Source organism: Danio rerio, chromosome 2, assembly GCF_052040795.2.
Source record: "Danio rerio strain M-AB ecotype USA chromosome 2, GRCz13ab, whole genome shotgun sequence".
NCBI classification, from domain to species: Eukaryota; Metazoa; Chordata; class Actinopteri; order Cypriniformes; family Danionidae; genus Danio; species Danio rerio.
In genome coordinates, this window is record NC_141022.1 from 10,330,608 (window position 1) to 10,358,576 (window position 27,969).

At 37.5% G+C, this 27,969-nt stretch overlaps 3 protein-coding genes across 3 annotated transcripts in view; 1 reads left to right on the forward strand and 2 right to left on the reverse strand.

The window, feature by feature from the left end:
- The window catches only part of LOC103909783 (glutamate-rich protein 6), a 42,246-nt gene extending 32,626 nt beyond the window's left edge, over positions 1 to 9,620 (forward strand). The window contains exon 13 of the mRNA XM_087240484.1: positions 9,500 to 9,620. Within this exon, the coding sequence (XP_087096610.1) occupies positions 9,500 to 9,557 (58 nt within the window). The 3' untranslated portion in view covers positions 9,558 to 9,620. The remainder of the gene's footprint in view (positions 1 to 9,499) is intronic.
- Positions 809 to 12,844, reverse strand: selenot1a (selenoprotein T, 1a). Its single transcript, NM_178290.6, is given in 6 exon segments — positions 809 to 1,472; positions 6,175 to 6,342; positions 7,241 to 7,328; positions 7,750 to 7,876; positions 10,936 to 11,046; positions 12,657 to 12,844. Coding segments are annotated over 5 exon segments (591 nt in total). The 5' UTR covers positions 12,797 to 12,844; the 3' UTR covers positions 809 to 1,472; positions 6,175 to 6,217.
- A 5,678-nt stretch (positions 12,845 to 18,522) lies between these two features.
- dvl3a (dishevelled segment polarity protein 3a) overlaps positions 18,523 to 27,969 on the reverse strand; it is a 41,476-nt gene continuing 32,029 nt past the window's right edge. Inside the window, 4 exon segments of the mRNA NM_131757.2 lie at positions 18,523 to 19,460; positions 21,349 to 21,534; positions 23,168 to 23,335; positions 23,901 to 24,032. Coding sequence (NP_571832.2) covers positions 19,132 to 19,460; positions 21,349 to 21,534; positions 23,168 to 23,335; positions 23,901 to 24,032 — 815 coding nt within the window. The 3' untranslated portion in view covers positions 18,523 to 19,131.

The following is a 27,969-nucleotide window of genomic DNA, read 5'->3' on the forward strand; positions in this document are numbered from 1 at the left end:
TTTATTAACATGCATAGTAACTATTAGTAAATGCCTCAATAATAAGATTTATAAATGTTGATTAGAATAGTTTCTTAATCATTTACTAGCTTATTCTCAATGATCTTAAAAACCCACCAACTATTCTTAAAAATAAATGATTTGTAAATACAGCGATCATTGAGTTATGAAAAAATAATCAGTAACAAAGTATGAAAGCACATTTTAAATCTGCTTAAAAGTGAAGAATAGAGCATTTGTATCTGCAGTTATAAACTGATTACTAACATCTGTTTATGTACAGTTAATACTTAACAAATAACGACTTTACCATTTGCTAATGCTTAATATATGATTCACAGTGTGTAGTTATTATAAAGTGTTACCAAAGCTTGAGTATAAAAGTATACTCAAGCAGAATACTCTACTGAACTGGTGTGCGTTTCCCAAGCAACGATGTAACTCAGGTGTGTTTGATTAGGGTTGGAGCTAAAATCTGCAGGACACCGATATATTTGGTGACCACTGCTTAAGAGAGATGACTTTAATGCTTTTATTTTTAATAATTCCAACTTTGAATGTTAAAATGTTGTAAACGATTAGGGCATGGGGGGATAAGTGCCAATAGAACACCGAAAGGAACTATGTTACTAACAGCTCCAGAGCTGTAGTTTCGAGTGCTTAAGTTTGCGACGCAGTTTGCGAATGTTCGTTGGAGCGACAGATTTGAGAAACGGCAAATCAACAAACTGTAACGACGGAATTTGCAATCTTAGTTGGCTAACGATGGTTTTGGGAAACTGCACTGATGTTAATGAAAATAATCATGTACAACAACATAATCAACTTTATTAGAGCATTAGAGATTGCAGCCTAAACCCAATTCTGTATTAAAACATTTGAAGGCATTGAGTAAACGACTGACAAAACAAACTTGTTCAGTTTTGCCAATGCTAAAGTTATTTCAAAGTTTTTAGTTTTATTTGCATCCCGATTTCTCCAGTAAAGAACAGGAGTAATTTAGTTTGTTAGACTATTTTATTCATCTTATAGTAAACATTAAGTTATACAAAGCAATATAAAAATCAGGGCTCAGAAATAGAATTAATATTACTTTGATGGAGCTGGATGAATAAATTAGAAACTTCTACATGTATTAAATAAAAGAAACACCTGGTTTAGACATACGGATGATTAAGAAACAAAATCACTTTAAAATGTTAGATTTTTTTTGCTGATGTAATAGAAATAATTTATGACGTGATGCTTGCGAACATTTATCCTGAAGCAAATGGTTTTTGCACAGAGGATGGGGGTTGCAGTTTATTTGAGCACTGTTGTTGCCGTAGATCCCACACCAGCTGTAGGTGCTGCATCTCCAAAGGGCACGATGAGGAGAGCGCAGAACATCCGGTGTGTGCTAGTAGTTGCTACTTTCAGCACAAACCTTCATAAATGCCATCTCACAACCGTAGGAGAGCGCCACCAGAAATCTGAAACAAGGGACAAAATTATTCATTTAAAACAGGGAGAAAAATATAAAATAAATAAAAAACATCCCTTGATAAGTTTTACAGTTACGGCTTTTACTGTTTTAAGTTTGACATGGTCAGCAACAGTACTCAGGTAGGCTGTTGCGTTGACACAATGCTCAATTAGTACAAATGGACACAAAGTGTGCAGAGAAAATATCCCCCCACCATTACACCACCACCACCAGCCTGAACCGTTGATACAAGGCAGGATGGATCCATGCTTTCATGTTGTTGATGCCAAATTTAGACCCTACCATCCAAAGAAATCAAGAATCGGCAGACCAGGCAACATTTTTCCAATGTTCTTTTGTCCAATTTTGGTGAGCCTGTGCTCATTGTAGCCTCAGTTTCCGGTTCTTTGCTGATAGGAGTGGCACCCGGTGTGGTCTTCTGCTGCTGTAGCCCATCCGCCTCAAGATTTGATGTGTTGTACGTTCAGAGATGCTCTTCTGTATACCTCGGTTGTAACGGGTGGTTATTTGAGTTACTGTTGTCTTTCTATCAGCTCCAACCAGGCTGGCCATTCTTCTCTGACCCCTGGTACCAATAACCATGCCACGTTCCAAGTCACTTAAATTATCTTTCTTTCCTATTCTTATGCTTGGTTTGAACTGCAGCAGACTGTCTTGACCATGTCTACATGCCTAAATTGCTTCCATGTGATTGGCCGATTAGAAATTTGTGTTAAGCTGTTGGACAGGTGTACCAAATAAAGTGGCCTTTTTATTAGCCCTTGCCTCAGCAAACCTGCTTCAGCCTCTGTAAGACTAGTTTGGTGCATGAGCGGAAATTCCAGAGGCGGCAGACCAGGTAATCGACACTAAAAATGGTTGGCTACTCCAATTGCAGAACCCAAACTAGAAAGCGGTGGACTTGAAAGACACATACTTATATCGAAATAGAACCTCAAAGGCGCGTTCAGATTTTACTACCTGTACATTTACAAAGTGCAGAACTCTTCCTCTTGAGACGCCTTCTTTAAATGACCTGGATAACTACGTTAGTGTCGTGTCAGGTGTTGGAGATCCACAACCACACCACTCACTTATCTAGTCTGGATTGACCGATCTGTGAACTTGTCTCAGTTCATCACATTAGCATAGCGTAAGGCAGCATTCATCAAATAGTTCCAATAGACTTGCTCTTAACCAGATTGTTACTGGACTATTTAATACTAATCAATACCAGCGCTCTCTTGGAAATCTTCTGGTAAAACTAGAATTTTTCATGCCATGGTTTTTCTTATTTGACTCGTCAATTTTTAGAACTAAATGAAAAGGAGTTACATAGCTTCAACCTTTATTGCGGAATATCCCAAGACTTGCTGTTTGGATCATAACTGTTCATGTAATTTACGGTATCCCTATAGAGAACTCAATATGCCACTTTTATCAATATCTAATACAAGTTTCTAGTGAGCTCAGAATATGTGTGTGAAGATTTAGCGCAAAATACCTTTAAATGCAAATGAGTTGCTGCCATTTAGAAGAGAGAGCAGGGCTTTTTAAATTGAACTTTGGATAGTCAGGGATTAACACAACTGGACAAGCTCAAACAGCCAAATTCTCAAAGGTTGTTCATCTTTGAATGTTTAAACCAGACAGAGGACAAAGATGGAAAGATGAATGGGCAAATTAAAACTTAGTACATGTGTTTTGATGATATGTGTAATCTTTAGGGGTGTGTGATTATTGTGAAAGGAATTATATTCAAAACCATTCTTAACCTACATTTCCCCCCATTTCTTCTGCTGTTTAAATATACACATTTCCAACTTTACATTTTAACCATGCTTTTGTTGAATGAAAATCGTGTGCGTCACTCCACAAATTAGTATTTTTATCATTATTATCAATTTTCACAACAAACAAGCATGTTTTAACATGTTTGCATGTGGGCAAATTTGGCCAGGAGGCCAGGGTTAAACCCCTACTTTTTTACCCCTAACATCCTAGGATTTTAACAACCAGAGTCAGGACCTTGGTTTAACATCTTATCTGAAGGACGGCGTTCTCTAAACAATATAGTCTCCGTCAATATACTGGGGCATTAGGACTAAGGGTGTCACGATCCTCCAAATTCTCGATTCCATTACATTTTCGATTCTGAATAATTAATTAATTAATGACCAATTAATTATTTGTAGCCTACCGTTTAAACTACCTGACCTGCATGGTCTTTGTTTTACCCATAAACAAATCATACAGTAACTGAATAAAGGTAAGTTACACACATAATTACCACCTGTCAATCACTTTTTCTGCAGGACTCGTGAATAGGCAGTGATCTGTGTTGTTATAATGGCGTCGGTAAAAAAGACGCACAACCAACAGGAACCAGCCAACAGTATCTGAGGTGTTCGCTAAAATGACTTAGTACAAGTGAGTGAAAGACTGAAGCAGTCCTCTGACTGCCTGGACCTGCTGTCTCGAGCTCATTTTGCTGTGTGTGCGTCTGTGTGTGGTCACGTGATGTGCATTTTCAGAGGTAGAGAGGAAGGAGGGCAGCTCAAATGCTACACGCCACTGTAGATGTCAAATCGTTGTCGTTCTAAAATGCCATTTAAAAACAAAGACAGTGTAAACAGGGCCTGAGTGTGTACTTTTCGCGAGCGGATTTGCAACGGGGGCGGAAGGAGGATCGCGATGCCGGTGTTGTCTATCGGATGAACCGTACGTAATACGTACATAGCAGAGCTTGCAAAACTGTTTTTGTCGAGAACACGAACGTTGTCAACATAACTCACTGGAAATCCAAAATGCTTACACACCGGCGACTTCATTGAAAGAGGAGAGGGTTTAAGTTCTGTCGACGGGTCTCCTGCTTCTGCAGTTTAACAAGCGCTTCAACAAGCCTGTTTTTTCCCACTTGGCAAGCCAAACTGACGTGACATGGGGGTGTGGCAACATCGACGATTCTATTTTTTGATTCGATAATCGAAATTGAGCATAAATTTAGATCGATTTCGATTAAAAATCGAAATCGTGACACCCCTAATTAGGACCCACAGACTGGCCTCACTAACACCACTTCCAGCAGCAACCTGTCTTTCCCATGTGGTCTTCCATCCAGGTACGGACTGGGCAGAGCCCTGCTTAGCTTAAGTAGGCGACTCTGTGAGAGTTGCAGAGAGCTAGCTATCTACAATTATTATTGTTGGGTTATTATTTTTGTGTTTCTAGATCACGCCTGGGGAGGCCCACACTGTCACAATCTAATTTGAATATAGAATAGATTCTGAACTTTTGAGAAGCGATTCAGAATCACTATAGAAAGAACGACAGAAAGACAAAACATGAAAAGTTATGTTCCGAATAGCGAGCCTTGGGGTACTCCCTATCAAACGCGTGATCAAATGTGATTCCTCTTCATTTAGTGCTTAAAATTGATAAAAGTCAGATACAAATAAACCATGGCATCAAAAATTAAAAAAAATAATAATGATGAAATAATATTCAGTTATCCAAGAGAATACCGTTATTGATTAGTATTAAATATTCCAGTAACACTAATAGATATATGAGGCCACAATGAGTTAAGAGTAAGTCTATTGGAACTTTGATAAATGCTGCCTTACACTATGCTAATGTGAGGGACTGAGAGGTCTAAAACTTGCTGGATGTGTTTGACATTAAGGCCTGGGGAAGATCACACTGTCACGATCTAATTCGTATACAGAATCAATACTGAACTTTTAAGGAACAATTCAGAATCAGTAGAAAAGCAATCATGATGCATCCGTGAATTAATTTTTCCCCACCCTTAGTAATAGTTCTGTCATAATGACAGTCATTTGAGCAACTTCTAAGTCTAAAGAACTATGATCCTGTGTTGTAAATCCTGCATATGAAAATACCTCATCTCCAACTTCAGAGTTTCCACAGGTTCTGTGAGGTGATTATTAGTTGTGCTGAATCAATGAACGTTTCAATCTTCTGTTTACAATGCAACGCTATTGAATTTCCTGGCATTTTTCATGTGTTTGGGGTTTTCATGCGAGAGCGACCTCTGGCCTTTGGGAGGAGATTTACTACTAATCACACAACTGTGTTTTTCTGACAAGATGTGTATGACAATTGACGCTTTGGTCCATTGAATTTCCAATTTAATTTCAATGACTTTCCCAGCCCTAATACTCAGTTGGCTATCAGATTTTTCCTGAAGTCATAGAGCCCATCCCTTGTATTATTATTATTACTATTAACTTATCAATATTCACAGACTATATATTACACAAGAGATGTCATTCGTGTAGTTTTGAATATGGGAAATGTCTAATTGTCAAGATGGCGAATGAAGCCCCGCCTTCTAGTACAAGAGCCAATCATAGATCGCTATAGACTGATGATTCTCAAGGGGAGGGGCTGAAACTAGACTAACAGGTTTCTGCAGGTTTTGTGTAATTCGAACATTTCAGAATGAAACTAAAAAGACAGATGTTTAATTTTATTGGTGATTCCTAATATGAAATTTAATCGTAAGCATTTTTGGAAAATTTGATGTTTCCCCATTCAAACGAATTGCCCGAGCATACTGCCAGAGATGCGTTTCAAAGATGGCTGCTGAGTGATAGGATTTATCTTAAAGGGACTTTGTTGTTACTAAACCTCTAAACTATTTAATTAGACACTTTTTCAAAATGTAAATAGGTTACACATACGTGGAGGGGGTCGTAGGCTCAGTTCAGTGAATCAGAGGCAAGGTTATGACTGATGGGGTGGAAGTGTGTCCATGTGCATGCTCATCTTCATCTCATTCTCCAGGATTTGGACTAGCTGCTGCATTGAAGGCAGGTGTCCTGACTCCAGCTTGGACCAAACTGGGACATCTGATCAAAAACAGTACACTTGTACAATCAGAATTACAGAGAACACCTAAAATAACTTCCTAAATACATATACATGTGCTGTTCCATAATAAAGGTTACAATTTTATAGGCAAATCCCGCTATGATGTTTTAGATGAGGTCTTTTTTAGATAGATTCAAAATCTATCTTTAAATAGATTCTATTATATGTAAAGGATTAGATCACATGTATCAAATTCAAGTCAAAGCCAGCCCACCATATCATTGTGTATGGCCCGAAAGAGCATTAAATTCACAGTAAATGCAAATTTAGGTATTGGTAAAAGTAGATTGCATACAAAGTCATTCAAACTGTGCAATGTGAATGACGCAAAATGTGCAATGCCTTTGCCGCAAATGTGAAAAATTAATTGAAATCGTGTCGTCTGCACAAGATATACTCATGATATACTCATACACTCACTAGTGGGACAAAAGCATCACAGAAGTAGAATACAGCGAGTTATTTGGTGCTTCATGTTTTGTCTGAACCCAGCATTGTAATAAAAGTCCATGTTGGACTTTACGAAAAGCATAAAAAATTAAATCTACAAATATTATACAAACATATATAGACATATGCATATATATATATATAGACATATGCATATATATATATATATATATATATATATATATATATATATATATATATATATATATATATATATACACACACACACACACACACACACACGTATGTATATATATATATATATATATATATATATATATATATATATATATATATATATATATATATATATATATATATATATATATATATATATATATATATATATATATATATACACATATACATATATATACACATATACATACAAAAGATCAAAATATATTAATCTACAAATAAGCTTACCATTGAGCGTGATTTCAAATGCGCCTGTAGACATGCACTGATTTTCGATCATATTGCTGAAGAAGAACACCATCATACAAGCATATATCTATTAAAAACAGAAACAAATATAATGAATAAACAAGTCTTATAGCATATTGAGGTTTTATTATTAGCGTCTAAACTATACAAACAGTCATGGCATAAATTAAACAAAAACAATTATTTTAAAAATATATTAAAATGCAAAAACAACAACAAACTTTAACATCTACATTTCAGAAAGAGCAGAACAAGAGTCAGGTGAACATAAAAGCAAGCGTTTAGTCTCTGGTGTAATGCCTTTTATAAAAGCTGTCGTCACCAGGCAGACAGTTTAATACTAATGAGCTCCATGGGGGACAAAGTTTATATTTGGAATAACGCTGGATGTTCCATCTATCCTATTTGCTAAAAGAGTGAAGAACCAGGGCGTAATATTACACCTATGAAAGTCTATCAAAAAAAAAAAAAAAGGTTTAAGATCTTGCCTTATTCTCCTGACTCCAAACCCAGATCCCTGGAGCCTGCATGCCACATAAAGCAAAAGGATCCTTGCCCAAGATGATCACTCCGATTAACAACAGCTTAAACATTGACAGAAAGGAAGCAATGTGCCTGGAGGGAAGAAAAACACTACATGAAGTGCTTAAAAAATATATTCAGATTAATTCTTAATTAAATGTATATCAGCGTTAATGGATGTGACTTTTGCAAAACTTAAATTCAAAAAGAATGTAGATGTTAACAGTATATTGAAAGGTGTTTATATTTTTCAAAACTGCTAACCACCGTTTTAAGGGATCCAAATCAATATATCTGTAATTGTGTTTTATATTTTAATTGAGAGAAATAAATGTGTTACGGATGTGACCAAAAAAATATGCAAATTTACAGTAAACGACATCATTAGTAGAAATTTGGTGAATTCAACTGCACAACTCCAAAGAAATAATGCGAATCAAAAGGACAAGAGTTGTCTCTATATAGGATCAACATTATTTTATATTTAATAGGAAAAACTTCATTATGCATGTGACAACTGTTAAGGATGTGACAGTTTTAAAACTGACTGTGTGAACAAAATAGCAGGATTTAGCAGAGACATTTGAGTATTTTTCAAGTACTGTTTTAGCCTACACAAACAACTTAGAAAGGGTTTTAATATTATAATAAATTTTATTTTTTTCCATTGTTGACATTTGCATGGATTTGCTCATATAGGTTGCTATTTAAAGAGAAAAACACACAGAAGCAAACATCATTTTCTGAAATAAAAACAGTGGAAAAAGAAGAGAAAAATGCTTATTCATCAAAAAATAAATAAATAAATAAATAAACTGCAGTGTTCGCCAGCAAATGCACAACCAATGGCGCTGACTTGGTTTGGAAGTGGGACCATTTTCTTAGTTACTTATAAACAGTGGTTTGAGTCAATAAAACCAAATAGATAAAACTTAAAACATAACAGGTTGGACTTGGTGTCATGTGCAAGACAATAAAAAGACAGTTCACCCAAAAATAAAAACGGTCATCATTTACTTGCCCTTCTTTCTTTTTTTGAGCACACAAAAAACATATTTATAAGAAAACTGGAAACTGTTCGCATTGACTTCCATTGTATTTGTTATATTTACTATGGATGTCGATGGTTATAGTTTTTTGGGCAAAACAAAAGCATTCATTTGCGTTAAATGCCATGCCAGCTTCTATGCCCATATTCATAGCGAGAAAAAATTATATAGGAGATTATAATAAGGTTTTACAATTTATTTGCGCTCAAAACTTTACAAACTGTTCGAGAATGAATGAAACCCTGCTTTTACCACCTCAGGCAACTGTCTGAAGTCAAGCCATTTTTATCCCAGAGAAATTTTCAAACGGTGATTCATGCCTTCATAACAACACGTCTAGATTACTGTAACTCTCTCTATTTTGGTATTTCTAAAGCAGGTCGCACACCAGAAGCGCCACGGCGCGCACATGACAGTTTAAACTATCGCACACCAGACGCGCACATTCGAATGATATTTAACATGAAACTAATCAGATGTCGCTCTGTGGTGCGGCTGAAATTTGAACTGCGTCCTGAGTCGTGACTGGGCGCCGCCGACAGCGGCCGACTTGCGGCGTCGCTGTGTGTATCCTGATAGAAACCCATGTTTAGAATTCTAAAATGCATGGCGCTGCGTGGCGCTTCAGGTGTGCGACCTGCTTAAGTTTTCTCTCTTTTGTCTGCAGCTGGTACAAAATGCGACTGCTAGACTACCCTCTGACACCCACAAGTATGAGTCCGTAACTGCAATTTTCGCTGCACTTCACTGTTACCAATTAAATAGAGAATTGATTTTAAAAAAAATTATTTGTTTACAAAGCCGTCAATAATCTTGCTCCTCAGTACCTTACTGACTTGCTTTGTCCGTATACCCTTTCTCAATTATTGAGATCTTATGATCTCAATTTACTCACCGTGCCCAGAACACACCTTAAAAACGAGCTGATCGAGCTTTTACTGCTGCTGGTCCAAAATTCTGGAACAGTCTACCAATTCACATTAAAATTTCCCCCTCCATTTCCATGTTTAAATCTGTTTTAAAAGACCTAACTGCTTTTTCTCGATTTTTATACTCCCTGAGCACTGTTTTATTGCTTTTATTTGTTAAAGGTATCTTTTATATTCTGCTTCTATGTACAGCACTTTGGTCGACGTTGGTTGTTTTTAAATATGCTTTATAAACAAATATTGTATTGTATCATAAGCACACTTTTTGATATACCAAAGATATTTCCTAAACATTTGATTTTTTAAAAAAAAGTAAAATACTTATTTTTAATGCAAATGTATTATATTGTTAGAAAAAAATTGGGCCAGCACATTGAACCTTCCTATGTCAAAATTTGGATATTTGAATAAAACACAATTAATACATAATATTAATAATAATAATGAGCACAAATTTTTCTAGCCTCTCGTAAAAAAAAAGTACATTTGAAAATTCATGGATAACAACAAAAAGCCAAAATAGCATTCAAATCCATTTCAATATGGTCCACTTCTGGTGCTCCACATTTTTTTATTGTTCATTTTTTTGTTTTGTCCAAGATTTAGAATAAAAGTTACTTGTAAATTGTTTTTTTTATTATTATTGTAAAACAACACAGTAGTGAAAGATGACTTCAGATTGTAAAATGAAAATATATTTGTTAGCTTTGGCCAAATCATCCAGAAGCAAGGAATCAGCTTGGTCTTAGAGCCTTTTTCAATGGATTATTTTCACTATTTATGATGGCATAGCAGTCAAAATAGGACAAATGAGCTCATGTATGGGACAATGGGCCTGTACATTGATTATTGTGGCGTACAAACACTACATGCAATGGTCACTGGCAGGTAATAAACCAATAGTGAATAGTCTAAATTGTTAAATAAACTAAAGTGCTACCAAATACTGATGGATGATCTGTATTGATTTTATCTAACCATTTAAAAAAAATTATCAAATCGATAAATTGGTCTCAATAACCATCCCTAAAATTAAATATAAAGTGCAAAAATGTATCATATAAAAGTATAAAATAAACAAGTAAAGATTAAAATACTAATACAACTCATTCATTTATTAATACATTCAGAAGATAGAAGGCGTGTAAAATGTGAGTGGTTTGTTAGCCATTACCTGTAGAGGGGCAGAGGAAGGTAGTTCTCTCCCTCTATGCGGATGTCTGGGTACCGCTGGTACAAAGCCTGCGTGTACTCCTCAAACACCCGCTTGTACCCTCAGGAGACACTAGAGAAGATAAACACGAAAGAACACCTCAGAGACTGGTTCACATGTTGACATGAAACATCTGGAGGACTATTGTGCAGTACATAATCATTTACATTTAAGATTAAGACAAACCTTCTGTCATCCGCAAAACTGAAGTAAACGGGTTTTATTTATTTTATAAGTGACATCTCGTGACATGCTCCCTATATTTTTTTACTATTGAACTTTCTGATTATTCGGTCTGAAAACAACTTTAAACAACATTAGCTCTATTTATTTGACTGAATAATGTTGTGGTTTGATAGTCTTTGGCTTTTAAAATGATTTTACCATTTAGAATTTGGAAAGAGTACTTTACTGAACCGCGGTAAAGTTAGTTTGACGTTCAGGTTTAAACCAATTAAATTCTTTGCTCCTGTTATAGTTTGAGCCAATAATAGGTCAGATAGGCATAAATGTGCCTTTTATGTTGCACAAGGCTTAATTTCTCGATTAAAAAAAATTAAAATTAACCATACAACTTAATTAAACAATTAAACCATATGAAATCATACAACAAAACCAGAACCAAGGTGTTCAGAAAAACACCCTGCTTATTGTACAAAAATCCTTTTTTTTTTTGGAATTAGCACTTTATTTATTTTACATACATTTTTTAATAACTTTTAGCATAAAATGGTTAAAGTCAATAAAACTCTGACACCATTTGAGATAAAATATTCAAATCACCTCTGAAATCGTCTAACAAAATCGTCTTTGTTGATTTTATTTAAAGTACTGAATTTATATTTTCAGTATACCGGATACACTATAAACACTTAAATGAACTAAGCTGTGACACCATTTGAGATAAAATATTCAAATAAACTCTGAAATCGTCTATATATTACTCTCTATGATCCACAAGTTTTGTTTTCAACGGTTATGCCTTTGTTGATTTTATATACATTACTGTATCTATATTTTCAATATATCGGTTACACTATAAACACTTAAATGAACTAAGTTAAACTCTGACACCATTTGAGATAAAAAATATTCAAATCAACTTTAAAATTGTTTGAATATATTTCTCTATGATACACACGCTTTTTTTATTTACAGTTAACGTTATGCCTTTGTTGATAAAAGCGTCTGCTAAATGACTAAATGTAAATTTTATAAACAGTACTAAATCTATATTTTTAGTAAATCAGATACACCGAAAATATATTATTACGGAAAAATGGCTAATGTGTGAACATAAAACACACTTTAAGTTACCTCAATAGCCCCAAATATGTTTCATAAACACATGAAAGCTACTAAACGTAGTAAGACGACAGATAGCAGAGACAGATGCACTGAAGAGTTAACGTTAATCTTCAAATTAGAGCTCTCGACTTGACACCGGATTACCGGACGATTACACCATATTTGAGCGCTAAGCTAATTTGCCAGTGCCTTTACAGAGCCTATATAACGCTTGTCTGTTAATAATATCGCGATTCACAAAATCGCGAACATCTCTTCAATGTGCTCCACTAAAGGCAGTTCTCCTGTGTTACTATAAACACCCTCAATGTCATCATCTCACACACACTCGTCGGCCTCACTCGGGGACAGAACGACTTCAACTCCTCACTCACCAAATCTGGAATTTGAGAAGTGGACCCGTGGCAAACTGCATCTTCATTTTCTTCACGCCATTGTTATCGGCAGAGGCGCTGTGAAGACATAAGGCCCATAATAGTAGAGCCGAGAACGGCAGCCAGCGCATCTTCCCCATGATCAGTCGATGAACTAGAAGCAGGAAGTGGACTTTAATTCATACGGGTAATCCTGGAAGCCACTATGTGATTGGTAGGTAGGTAGATGACGTAGAAACACATCCGAAGGCGAGACCGGGGTCCACTTCGGTCCGTTGCTGCGATACGTCAACGTGGCCGCCATCTTAATCCGGTCATCACTGTGCCATAAACAGACGCAACTGAACATAGGAGCTGCTGTTTTCTCTGATATAAAATACAATAACGCTTATATTTATTAGCTGATTATAATTTTATGGTGTGTAAAAACTCAAATTATCTAGAAGCAAGACGGCTCAAACGTGTAAAGAGAGATGTGTCCATAAATGCATCTCCTTGTTCAAAAATAGTGTTGGAATCCTTTTTTTATAACGGTTAACAAAAACAGTTTAAAAAAAAGGAATGAATCAGACATTATTTAAGCAGTACAAATTCTATACAATAATGTACAAGTTAGTGTATTTTATATTGACAAAGTAACTTAAGATACCTGTCAGCTTACATTAACACTGTTATAACTTAAGATACCTGTCCTGATCCCAGGGTTTTTTTTATCAAATCCTTTATATATCATATACAGTAACGTCAGATACCTGTCCTTATCCCAGGTGTTTCATGTATGATGACTTTTATATTATTTAACATCAGATACCATCATTACTACATTTACTATTTGTATTTACTATTATTACCAAACAATAAAGCCATACACCAAAACACATTTTTTGAGCTGTTGACAGTCAAATACGAGTCCCACGGTGTTCAAAACACTATTAGGACACATGTATTTCACAAAAAGTGAAAATTGGTTGTTTTTGCGTTATTTCGAGCAAATTCGTTCTTCCGGTTTGAAACTAATTTTTAAAAAGCAGCGTCACGGTGATTAGATCCTTGCGTTTATTCCACCGTGTAGACTGGCTGTCTGTACCTGGGAGTACTTTGTGAAGCCTCTGAGCGAATTATATATATATATATATATATATAATAAGCGAACAATTCAGGTATTTTACTCAATCTCAGTTAAAGATGAAACAGGACTGATGATGATGCAGGACTGGGTGACCAGATTAAGAATTAAGATGTCAGCAGCATTGACCTATCCAGGGGCTCATGAGGCGTTTATTATAAATGTCTGCTCTAGGCATGGACAACTTTTTATCATGTCAGCTTATTTGCTCTGACATAATGACGGAAGGTTTTACAGGTGGGGTCAAGAAATAGAGATCATCTTCATTGGGTGATTTAGAAACACCAGAAACGCCTACTTTTAATTCCATAGAGATCTTATATATATCATACATCATACGAGTATCAGTGCAATATGGCTGTATATAGGCACTGGTGGGAGGTGTGCTTTGGCTTGAGGCCGTAGGCTAAATGCCTTAAGGCTGATTTATACTTCTGCGTCAAACGCCGGCGTATGCTACGGCGCTGACGCATAGCCCTTCGCCGTGGCCGTCACCGACGTGCACCTCTCAAAAAATGTAACTACACGTCGCAATGACGCGTAGCGCAAGCTCTGTGATTGGTCGGCTTGGTAGCGCTGACGACTCTGGGCGGGACCGAGAGCCGCGCGAATGGCGCGAGCGATTGTTTACAAGTGTGGAGTCCCATGAAGGAGCTCCGGATGGAAAGTTTTGTTTTGTGTTTACCTCATAGTTAAAGTTGTTGCACGTCCGTTCCTGCCATCCAAATGAGCGAGTTTGAGCCACTTGTACATCCCGGAAGCGTTCAGGAAAAGCAGTGAAGAAACTCGACACAGAGGAACATTTACACCTCACTGCCAACTAGCGTTTCGGAAGTGTTAATGCAGACCAACAGAGACAGCGCGCAGAAGTATAAATGCACAGCCACGCGCGTTGCATGCGCCGTGGGTTACGCCGGTCACTTGACGCAGAAGTATAAATCAGGCTTTAGTGTCCCCCACTAGAGGAACAGGCCTCGAGCCAACGCACGCCTCCCACCAGTGCCTATATACAGCCATATTGCACCCATATCACACTACTCGTGTGATGTTGCATTTATACAACAGTTCGACGGCATAATATTGTGTAGAAAAAAAATAAAATAAAAAACGGAGAGTCTAAAAAACTTTTTGTATGAGGAACTACTTTCTTCCGCCATTCATTCACATCTGCATCTGACAGACAAAACAGCAGAAACAGTTACTAATTTAACAACGTCACTTTAGAGCAATTTGAATGATTCTCTAGCATAATGTCTATGGTGATGACAAAACAGGTGATTTTTGCTCACATCTTAAGGCTGAACGCCATGAAATGCCATCAATCTACATAGATTTCCCAGTATTTCTCTGTTGCAATGGGGATTTCACAATAACTAACCCCGAAAAAGCCAGACCAAAGCAAACACCACCAGTTTATGTGGCAAAAATACAGCGCTACAAAATACAAAAGACAGAGATCGACTCAGAATGTCACTTACCTGATTCATAGTGATTTATTCAGCTGTAGTATGAAACTTGTGCTGAGGTGCTGCAGTTTTTCTCTCTCTAAGCACTTATTATGCTGTCTGTCTTCACCTTGTGATGGTACGTCAACAATCACTTTCACTTGGTCTACTTAAGGCTGATTTATAAGTCTGCATCAAGCGGACGCGTATGCTCCGGCGCAGCCTACGTGTGGTTCCATAGCCCTCGCTGACATGCACCTATCACAAAGTGTGATTACACGTTGCAACGACGCATAGCACAAACTGTGATTGGTCGGCTTGGTAGCACTGACGAGTGTGGGCGAAGGTGAAAGCAGAGCGAGCCAGATGCTGCGAGAGTTTACAAGTGTGAAGTCATGTGAAGGCGCTCTAGATGGAAACTGTTGTTTTGTGTTTACCTTATGATTAAAGTTGTTGCAATGCCTACCTCAAAATGAGCGAGTTTAGGCCACTTGTACATTACAGTAGTGCTCAGAAAAAAACAAAGCACCAGCGAAAAACTCTACACAGAGGAACCTAACCTACTGCCAGCTAGCATTTTAGAAGTGTTATTGCATAGCAACAGAAACAACGCGCACAGAAGTATAAATGCAGGGCTACGCGCAAGGCATGCGCCTTGAGCCACCCAGATCACTCGATGCAGAAGTATAAACCAGACTTTAGACAGGTTGATGGCAGCCAATGCACTAAAACCGTTGCTCACTTGCCTTTTAAATAAACTGCATAGTTGTAATATAAACAACTCAATTCTCGAATAAAAAAGCCTCAAAAGTACATTATGTTGTCCAACAGCAGCAATATTTGTCAAACTGTAGTGTCCTCTGGTTGTTGCTGTATGTGGGCGGAGTAACACACAAGGGTGAAGGGGCGGTATGGTATGCTGTTATTTGAAGAATAAAGCATGGCTATCAGCCAATCAGATTCAAGAGCCAGATAGAAATGTTAGATGTTTATATCTTATTATTATATAAGATTAATTATTTTACTTTATAAAGGCTTGTCAGTACAAAAAAAGCTTTTATCTTCTATACAAGTTATCTGTTAATTTATTACTTGGGTATTTTAATGGAGATCATTAAAACTCAATCAGTACTTAATCAAGATTTGACAACTTTTAAAACGTTACATTTCAGGGCTCCTGTTAACAAACTTTCATTTCATCATATGGGTTAAAGATATGATTATTTTCCTCTTCTGCTTATGTACAAAAAACTAGACAGACACAATCAGGTATCCTGCAAGCGTGAAATGATCTAATTCAGACAGTTGCAGCCAGGACTCTGACCAGATCCAGGAAATCAGAGCACATCATGCCTATCCTCCTCAGGTCTTTACACTGGCTCCCAGTTACATTCAGAATAGATTTTAAAGTATTACTACTATTCAAAAAATTACAGATATGCTCACTAAATACAAACCTAACAGATCACCCAGACCTTTAGGATCAAATAAACTAGAAATTCCAAGAGTTCAGTCAAAGCAGGGTGAATCTGACTTCAGCTATTGCACCCCCTGCTGCTGGAATCAGCTTCCGGAAACGATCAGATGTGCTTCAACATTAGGCACATTCAAATCAAGACTGAAAACACATGTTTAGCTGCGCCTTTACTGAATGAGCACTGTGCTACGTCCGACAGATCGAACCATCATGTTTTTCTTTTCTTTTCTTTCTCATTCTTTTATAACCTGCTTTAACACATTTTAATCTGTTTTTAATGATTTTAAATTATTTAATCATTTTTACTTTCTTGTGTCTTTAATTATGGTTTATGTAAAGCACTTTGAATTACCTTTGTGTATGAAATATATAAATAAACTTGCCTTACCTAAATCAAAGATATACAAAATCCTTCACGCTTCACAGTAATTTAACCATGGGAACCAACATTTAAAAATAAAACCAAGGATGTAAACATTTGCACATTTAAAATAAATAAAAATAAAAATAAATAAACACTTTTTAAGAAATGCCTCATGCTCGTTTTTTTTTGTTTTGATGCTTCTAGACCAATCAGGTTTGCACTTTTGTTTACGTGCACAGAGCTAATGAAGTTACAGTAAACAGCACTTGAAGGTGCCTTAAGCACAAAACTGTCTGAACGCACACTGAAGAAGATGGCCAGAGGCGATATGAACGCGGAGCTGCTTATTGCTCTGGTGAATAATAATCATTTCTTTATTAGTAGAGCTGGAGCTGCTGCTTGAACCAGCTGCTTGTTCAAATTGACAGTTACTTTAACAACAAGCGTGTCAAACTTTCTGTCGTCTTGATGAATTTTAATTTCCCAATTAAAACGATTGACAAAAACGATTTCGATAAACAATTTTTTGATTATTGAAGGCTTTTTTGTTTACTGATGGTCTGCAAATGGCTCCCGAACATACTGTGCTTTACACAAATAAGTTTAAATTTGCTTGTGAACCTGAATTTGATGTAGCAGAAGTACAGCTTTATGTGTTACATGGTTTTAAGGATGAGGTCCTGCCCTCTTGATGTCAGTCTATGTTGTTTTCCTTCCGTATTAAATTGCAATAAGCTATTTAATTATTTTCATATCCCATTCAAGAGGTAACTCACCATACCATCCTAATGCTGCACAATTCATGCTTAAATCGACTCAAGTCAAGAAGAGTAAAGCTGCGGTCACACTACACTTTTCTCCCCATAGAATTCCATTTATAAGCAAGTGAATGCGTCAGAGCGGAAACGCAAGCTCTTGTAGTTTCGCAGTTCGCTGCTGTGCAAAGTTCAAGCTTGGTGAACTCTGACCTGTGAAATCGCATCACTTGTCTGCGTGAGACCAATCGAGGATCAAAACATGACCTCTCTGAAAAGAAATTTAAAATATTGACCAATCGCTCGCTTTCTTTACTGTCTAATCCTCTTGTTTAATCCCGCCCCTTTTCACAGCGCCGTAGGAAAGAATTTCACAAGCTCAAACTCTAGAGTGACTGCGGCATAACTCTGTTGTGAAGAGTTACTGCAGAAATTAAATATATCTGAAATAGTCATTTAATGTACTTGATACTACTTTTAAGGTCGTTCAAATCTGTTTCAGACACTAGCATTAAATACAAAAGATGTCCTTGAAAAACTCTGACACTCGAAAAGACCTCAAGAAGAGTATTAGCCGAAGAACAACAGAAACAGATGCAGACAGAGACACAAAACCCAGAAACATCTGGAATCCAGATGAAGAGGAGAGCCTTCACATTCCACAAGCTGAAGCCATAAAAGCACGCACAGACACAAGTGTACTCCAAGCATGTCACAATAAAACTATATTTATAAATTAAAAAAAGAACTCTCCTTAACATGGTACTTCAAAACAATTCTCCCAATACAATATTGCTGACAAACACTGAAAAATATATTCTCAGTAAAATCGATTCGCATGAACAACGACATATCCGACATTTACCGAGAGTACAAATGTTAAAAGAGGGCAAAAAAAGTTAATAAGCACTCAAATTTCTCTTTATAGTTTGACGTTTATGTCCTCGGTTGGACTACATTCACCATGAATCCTTACACCATGTAGCGCTGCAGCTAAATCCCATTCAATTATTGCTATTTCTCTCAAAAATCCCCCTTTTTTTTCATTCGTCAGATGAAATATTCCTATTTGAATTTCTCCACGAGGTGATTTCGCGTTCAACGTTGTTTTGTTATTGTAAGTGACGTTTGCTTATGCTTTAGTAGACTAATTTCTAAGGCCTAAGTAATGTCGGGGCTCACAAGCTACTGATTTTTTAGATCAGCACTAAACCTAATTCTAATCGGTTGCTCTAGTTGGCCACGTTTCTTTCTTTTTTTTCTCGTCCATAAGGCAAAGAATAGTTTGGGCACTTCTGCTGGGTAAAGTCACATGATGTCGACGAAGAACTCCCCGTTGGCTGTGTTGCAGGAGCGGCGAGAGCCAGTGAGTTCAGGGGGAATGTGGGCAAGATGTCGGCCGGATGGTGACCCCGGGCCACCTCGTGCAGACCCCTGCTTCAGGCTGTAGCTGTGAGACCGAGAGCTCCGCACGCTCCCCTCGCTGGGGGGCACGCCTGAGCGTTCGCTGGGTGCTCGGTCTCGGCGGAAGTCAAACTCGTGAGCGTCACCCATTTCGCTTCCGCCTCCTAACCTGAAGTCTCCGGCTGCGGTTTTGCCCTCAGTCCTGCTCCAGCTGCAGTTTGAACCGCTGCTCCCTGCATAGAAACAAAGTCAATGCGAGTTACATCAAGCACAACTCTTTTATTATTTATTAAAAACCTACGAATTAGTGATGACGAAATCCAGTAAACTCAATTGCATCTGAAAAAGGTTCATTACTTGAAGCTCAATGAGGACCTCTGCTGGTGAAATTGTTGCAAAAATTGCCAAATGTTACAACTGACCGACTCATGTAATAATACAATAATAATATTAACAAATGACTTTAGAAGTAATAAAACTACAGTAATTGGGTACGTTACAGCACCGATGAATGAAATCCAAGATTTTCAAAAGCATTTATGTTTATCGTATTTCAACAAACCAGCGATTCCTGCATGGGAGGTGAATGCTTTAATGTCTCATCCACACTAGCAGCGACTTTGTAGCTGTCTGACGCTCTGGGTGGCAACCTGCTGCAAACGCACATCTGTGTAGGTATATACAGCACGAATAAAATCGGCTCCTGAAAGAGCTAGGAGAGGATCATGTGAGCTTTACTGGTGCTCCTCTCCGCTTGTTAAGTGGTGACGTGTGTAATACTGTTTCCGGGTCCAAGCCGCCACTCATTTGAGTTGAGAAATCATTTGTTTATGATCAATTTTTATTCATATCACACATTAAAATTAATTTTATATATAAAATAAGTCATAGTGTACACAACAATCTCTGGGTTTGCTGCATCACAAATACCAACATTTTTTACAATTTATAAATAAATGAGTCACTTTCTGGCCATTGGATATTAGGCATGGACATATATTTTGCGATTGTGATTTTCGAAAGTATTAAATCGCTTTGTAAACGTTTATTATTACTATTTCACGAGTCTCCCCCATTTAGTTGAATAGAGGACTTCGCGTGACGTCACACTTAACAAGTGGATTGGCTGTTGCTCAAGTAAGTCGCTTTTCATTTCAGTTGAAGGATTCTCAACTTTGTTGCGTCGCTCGACGCGCCCACCTGGTCGCTAACGGTTGCTGTCGCTTGCGTAGACGGAGGTCACCACGGGCACTTGTCGATTTGCCACTGCAAGTTGCTCATAGTGTGAATGAGGCTTAAGGAATGAGACTATGGGAGTGAGGCTTTTAAAACTATTTACCTTTTAAATAGTTGCTGGCGGAAAAAGAGTTAAGGGCTAGCTATTATAACCTTCCTAGGCTACTGGCACAGACGGAAAAGATTTTTACCCTATAAATTTCTTCTTCTTTTTTTTAAAATAATGTGTCAAAACAAGCTAACTCTTGTTGTACACATAAACTTTCTTTTTTTTTTAATTGACCAGTTTAACATTGTTACTGTTAAAAGTATTTTTATTACGGAGAAAATTACATTCGGCATGAATAATTAATAATATATATTTGTTTGTCCAAATGTTGGTCTGATTTAAGACCATATTTCAAACAATTTAAGACTTGTTAAGTCCTAAAATATTTTAAACTTAAGACTCAAGACGCACATTATTATGACAGACACGGAGAGTGGTAGCACCTAAAATGATGTAATTGCACCCAGACAAATTCCAAAAATCCAAGTAGTTAGGCTGCAGCCTGGGGACCTCCAAGTGGGATGGGTGACCTTCAAGTGGGAGGGACTTACAACACAAGTAGGTTGGGTTAAGGTGGAGCAGATATTAATAAAACACAGAGGGTTACTGTGAGGTTGGGCTTAGGTTTGGGGTAGATGTAGACATTCATAAAGCACAATATTGGACTCATGTACAAGACGTTAAATAAATAAAAACTCAAGGCTTGTACAGCCCACTTGAAGCTGGATGGCCCACCCACTTAGAGCTCAAGTCCCACCCATTTGGAGCTGGCTCTGACCTTCGTTTATACTCTTCTCCAAAAATCTCAGTCATCAAAAGGATTGTTGATCCCTCACCTTCACTGTGCTGACTGCCTGCGCTGCCTCCTCCTGCTTCCTCCAGGTGTGAATGGGCTGCTGGGTACTGGTACGGGAACGCTGCGGGCCAGGGAGCTTCAGCAGGGTGAAGCAAAGGAGCAAGAGTGTCCTGATCAGATGCTCCACTTGACCCGTCGTGGTCTTGCAGAGAGAGATGGGCCATGTCTGCAACAAAATGAAGAATGAAAACACTTTAATATGGGCTTCTCTGAAACGGTGAATACTTCACTTTAATTTTATTTATGCTAGATTATTATTTTATTTAACAAACCAAGACAATCTAACGGCAATTTGTGTTTTGAAGCGCATCACCTCAAATGTTATTCGTTATTCTTGTTTATAGATAACTGACCAACAAAAGATACATTAAAAAAAATTTTTAAAAAAATGTCACAGCAAACGAAATTAGTTTTCAAGAAAAATATACACATTTTGTTTTTGTTTGTGTTTGTGCCTCTCCACTACTCAACTATAAGGGTGGATAATTTGTTTCGCTCTGAGGAAATAAGGATTAAATTAATGCTTCACTGTGATTGTATCACAAATCTCATTAATATATTTGCAGTTTTTTTAATATGCCATAATTATAAAGATTATGTCTTGAGCATGTGATTTTTCCTTGCTGCTGCTTATATTTTTTCATTTTCTCTCTCACTCGCGGCAAGTTCAGATGAGGGAGTGTTTAATAAGAAACCCATGGCAGAAAAAAATACATTTAGATTTCAAAGATAACATTTTAAGATTTAAAAGAAAATCTTAAGTTTGATCCTACCCATGTTGTAATGAATGCCCTTAAATAAAGTTAGTAGTTGTCTGCAAGCATCAGTGTTTATTGAGATTGAAATATTGTTATAGTAACACTTATGACTGCTTTGGGAAATAACGCTCGTCGTAGACATCACAGAATGACTGATCGTCAAGGAATGTGCGTCTGGCATTTGTTACTCACGACAAGTGAAAATTATTTTTAAAAAAAAAGCATAATCTAACATAATGACCAACATAACCGACAAAGGTCTGACCGTGGCTTTACACACAGGGCTCAACAATAAGGACTGCCCGATGGCCCGGGGCCAGCATGTGAGATGCTCGGGACAGTAGATAGGATCGTTACTAGCCCGATCGGGCCACTGATGCCCTGTCACTAAAGTTTAATTTGCCTGTGACTATTTGTCAATTGCATGCAAAAACAGTCAGAATCGAGAAACCGTTTGTGTTTTTAAGTCTTCAATGCTACCTTCTCGATTCCTCTTATTGGATGTTGTGAGCACGTTATTTTTTTTGTAACAACCAGTACAGCGAAGAGACAGCAACATGGCGGCAACATCAAGTGATGATGCTAAAGAAAAACATTTGTTTTTAACTTCTTGGAAGCAAACATTTATGAGGGTACGCCACGACTAAAAAAATTAAGTGATGTTTTGTACAGTTTGCAGGTCAGCCATCTTTTGTTTTGCAATAAAATACCTGCACATTTTGCTACTTTTGTTTGCAAAACACTTTGAATTTTGCTCATTACACATTTATTAACATTTTTTAAATAATTAAATTTTAGATTTACAAACATTTTGACACATTTCTTTTTTAAATTTATGGCTAAGGAATAACTATTAACTTTTTTTTGGGAGGGCCAGTGAAAATATTGGCAGGGCAAGTAAAAATCTGAACCACTGGTCTGATCGGGCCAGTAGAAAAGACTTAGCGTTAAACTCTGACACAGAAGACATATTAGGAATCACACAAATGCGAGTAAATGACAGAGTGACAGAGAATCTCATAAGAGGCTAAAAGTACGTACTGCCAGAAAGATCTCCAAAGATATAGTAGCACTGCTCTGAGAAGGTGATTTTGTTGACCGTGTGGCGGATGAAGCCAGCCTTCAACAGGTTGCTGGCATACTTTCGTGCTTCACGGCGATCTGTGAACCCCTCCACATGATGAAAAAGCCAGTCCACCACATCCGAACCTGCAAACCAACACATGCACCAATTATAATGTGCAGGGACTCAATGAAACAGCTTGCATTTATTTTAAGGCTGAAACTAAACAAAAGTAGAAGCAATTTGTTTAATAATTGGGACACATCTGAGATTAAACTAAAAGAAGTGCATTATTTGTGCTTACTGTTAGGTTAACTGCTTTACACATTGCAAAGAACAAGTATTTTATGGAATGTTGCAGTTTACTATTAATGATTAAACTTAATTTGATATCGGAATACAAGAACAAATAAGGGTATATAATTTATATTGGTCAAATGTTTAGGTTGTTGGGGTCATCTACAACCCAATTAAACAATTAGTAAACAAATACATTGAGGAAATTTTTAAACATTCAATTCTTTGTGGAAAAAAAAGTACATCATTTCACTTTTGCTAAGCCATTTCACTCAAATTAGTTGCTCAGAAGAGCTTAATAGACCAAAATGTCTGTTTTGTGCTGATTTTAAAAATAAATACAACTTAACTACTGATTTCTATATTTTTTTTCATTTAAAAATAATTGAAAGGCACTATAAAATGTGTCTTGACCTATGAAAGCATTGGCTATAGTGATCTTCAGCCACATTCGGTCTCGAACTTCCAATCCCGAGTCTGGACAGGCCATTGCTTTTGCAACTGTTGCCATGTCGCTGTGGACGGACAGGTGGTAGTCATCAAATCCTGCGAGAGGAACAACACACGGTTTACAAAACAGCACAAAAGCATCTGCCTGGTGGCAAGAAACCAGGACCTCCCACAACCAACATTGCTATACAGTTGCTAAGAAGTTTGTTTCTTTTTAATGACATAATAGTATCACTTGGAATAGTCAATAGAACATTTATAAAGATCATAAAATTATACATTTTACAACAAAACAAAAATTAAAATAATAATTTGGCATAGCTGCCAGCGATTTCTGTTTAGCTTTTAGTACGGTCCTAGGTTTTTTGAGCAGTTGATTATATGGTTAATCAAAGGCCATTGTTTAATCTCTGCAAAATCCTTTCATTATTTGCCTACAAGAAAAACACTTTTAAAATATCAAATTATAAAAATATCTACAACCCCAAATCAAAAAAAGTTAGGACAGTATGGAAAACACAATTAATTAAAAAGTATTGATTTCAAAATTTACTTTGACTTGCATTTCATTGCAGACAACAAAATTTGATGTTTTGTCTGGTCAGCTTTATTTCATTTATAGATATACACCTTTTCTTGTCATTCAGACGTGCAATACACTCCAAAAAACGTCAGGGCAGAAGCAGTTTGCGGCTCTTAGGCTGTACTCACACTAGGTACAGTTGCCTCGAACAGGGCCAAAGCACGCTTGTCCCCTCTCCCGTCTCCCCCGACAGCCCGCACTCACACCATATTGGGCCTCGGCACGCTTACGTCATCGCTGCTGCTCTGTTTAGTGAGAAGCGCTCTCTATGGCAAGCCTTTTTAGCATTTAAATCTTTGTTCTGACTTCATAAATATATTTAGAGATATCTCTAATTATATTTTGACTAGTCATAATTATAATTCCACTACTCAGAATGACAATTAGAGATATCTGCAATTACAATTGTAGTACGAAATCAGATTGGAGATATCTGCAAATATATTATGACTGGTCATATTCCTCCATTGACTTCCATTGAAAAATATTTGCAGATATCTCTAAATGAGTTTTGATTAGTCACAATTGTAATTAGAGATATCTCCAAACGAATTTTGACTAGTAACAATTGTAATTAGAGATATCTCTAACTGAGTTTTTACTAGTCATAATACATTTGGAGATGTCTTTAAAGGGTCACGAAACACCAAAACACATTTTTTGAGCTGTTGACAGTCGTATATGTGTCCCACACTGCTAAAAACACTATTAGGACACCTATATTTCACTAAAAAGTGTAAATTGGTTGTTTTTCCGTCTTTACACCACATAGACGCCACGTTGTGTTGGCAAAACAAGCGTGAAGTGTTGCTTTTATAGTTTGCTGCCATTAAGTTTCGTTTTCATTTTCTCTCTGTGAGAGCTCAGCTGGATCACGTGTGAATTAACAGTGTACGCGACGCTCGACAACAATAATTTACGCGTCTAAGGGGGATTATTGTTTACCTGAGAGCTGTTCTCATCTGCAAACGCTGAAATCCGGATTCCGGATGTAGTCTTCTCTTCATAAAGACGCGGCTCTAGTTGCTGGTGATTGTCCTGTCTCTACAGATTTGGTAAGTGAGCGACCAGTGCTCTTTGTATATTCAGTTTGTTCGTATTGAATTAAGTTAACTATTGCACTGGGTGTAAACATGTTAGCACCGCATTTTGTGACCGGAATAACACACGCGGCTTTCAGACGCTACCTGCCGTGTGCATCTAAGTTTCCGGGAAATGCTGAGTTTTTTTTTCTCTCATTCGCTGTGCGGTATCAAACATTGCATGACAAATACATGCTTAGAGCAGATCCTCGAATCAAATATCTCGTTTGTCGCGAGGGACATGAATGAATTCCCTGAATGAAAGAGCCAAACTGCAGTTAAAGTCCACCATTTAATAATTTATTAATGTCAAATAATGTTAATTTATTGATGTCAAATAATTCGACTACAGATGTCCATGTAGGTTAAACACCATCACTTTCTCATGTGTGTGTATTTTGACTGAAACTCGCGCGTGCCCAAATAGACACTCCCACACTCTCCCACTTTAGTTCCTCCGACACTCCCCCCTAAACAGAGCTGGACACCCCCACTTTTCTGACTTTTTCCAAAGTAGAGGTGTGAAAACACCCTGCTAAAACGAGGGGGTTTTATGGCCCTTTAATTCGTCATTTTTAGAGATATTTACAAATATATTTGAAGATATCTCTAATTAATTTACTAATAGTCGAATTACAGTTGTAGATATCTTGAATTGGATTTTTGACTAGTCAAAATTCATTTGGTGATATCTCTAATTACAATTGTGACTAGTCAAAACTTATTTAGAGATATCTGCAAATATTTTTCAATGGAAGTCAATGGAGGAATATGACTAGTCAGTCATAATATATTTGCAGATATCTCCAATCTGACTAGTCGAATTATAATTATGACAAGTCAAATTATAATTAGATATCTCTAAATATATTTATGGATAGTCAGAACAAGGTTTAAATGCTAAAACGGCTTGCCATACGCTCTCACCCAGTAGCACAGTGGAGATTTCTCTAGTTATATCGTTTCAGTCATTTGTTATGCAGTGACATGCAGTCAAATATTTCGCCAAACAGTCCTTAGGGATGCGGTGACACACAGTCAGATATTTCACCGGACAGATCTGCCACTTTTCGCGCTCATAAACAATCATAAAGCTCTCATGCTGAAGGAATGAGGAGGTCTGCTGAAGCCGCGCAGCTGTCGGGCTGTGAGGAGTTCTCGTCTTTAATAAACGACGGCAGTTTGCGATCACTGAACAGTAAGAATGATTAATAAATCTATATGAAACAACCCCTGAAAAGTCACGTATCGCTTTCAGTTTCGGGCTTTGGCGCGTTTTGCACTCACACACAAGCGTACCGTGCCAAAGCCCAAGTGATCCGCGCTCAGGCACACCTCTTCCAACCGGGCCAGGGCCGGCCAAGTGAACCGTGCTTGAGCCCGATTCAGCGCACTCACACTTCTTAAACGATCCGGGAAACGGGCCTGGGCACGGTACGGATGGCATAGTGTGAGTAGGCCCTTAATCAGGTAAATTGTTCAAATAATGATGTCTTTTGAAACAGGTGATGTCAACAGGTGATTGTAACTATGATTCGGTACAAAAGCAGCGTCCAAGAAAGGTCTAGTCCTTTAGGAGCAAAGATGGGCAGAGGATCACCTGTTTGCCAACGAATACCTAAGAAAATAATTGAAATGTTTAAAAACAATGTGCTCAAAGAAAGATAGGAAGATATTTGGATATTTCACCTTCAACAGTGCATAGCAGAAGTAAGAGATTCAAGGAATCTGGAGAAATTTCAGTGTGTAAAGGACAATGATGCAAGCCTAAGCTGAACAACTGTGATCTCAAAATCAGTTTTCATTAGCCGCATTTCCACTATCGGGCCAGTGCGAGCCAGGGCTTTAATCGGGCCGGGCCGGCCCAATAGCCCGGGAGGTTGAGAAATGAGGCCGAAATCATGTCACGTTTCCACTGTCGGGCTAATAGCTCACTGCGCGTCACACAAACACCGCCCACAGAACGTCCCCGAATCAAACGTCACACAACCCGCCCACTTCAGTGGGAATTAGGCAGATAAAGCACACCATAGAATCATCACGAAACAAAATCATTAAAATGAAGACAACTGAAACAAACAAATGACACGTTACTGTACAGCAGTACATGAAATGTCTATACGCACAGACCTGTGTATTTCCATTCATGACATTTGTTTACTCGCCGACCGACTGTTGGCATTGTGCATCGACTGCCCTCGCCGAACGCAGGGACCCAACACAGAGAGCGCACACATCCATAATATAAAGCCACAGAAATTCTCCCTTATAACTCGATATGGCATGTATTTTATAACATCCTCGTTTTGATAGACGTCGTGTTAAGTGTTTCAGCACAAGAGCGATAAATAGCCATATTTGTTGCGCT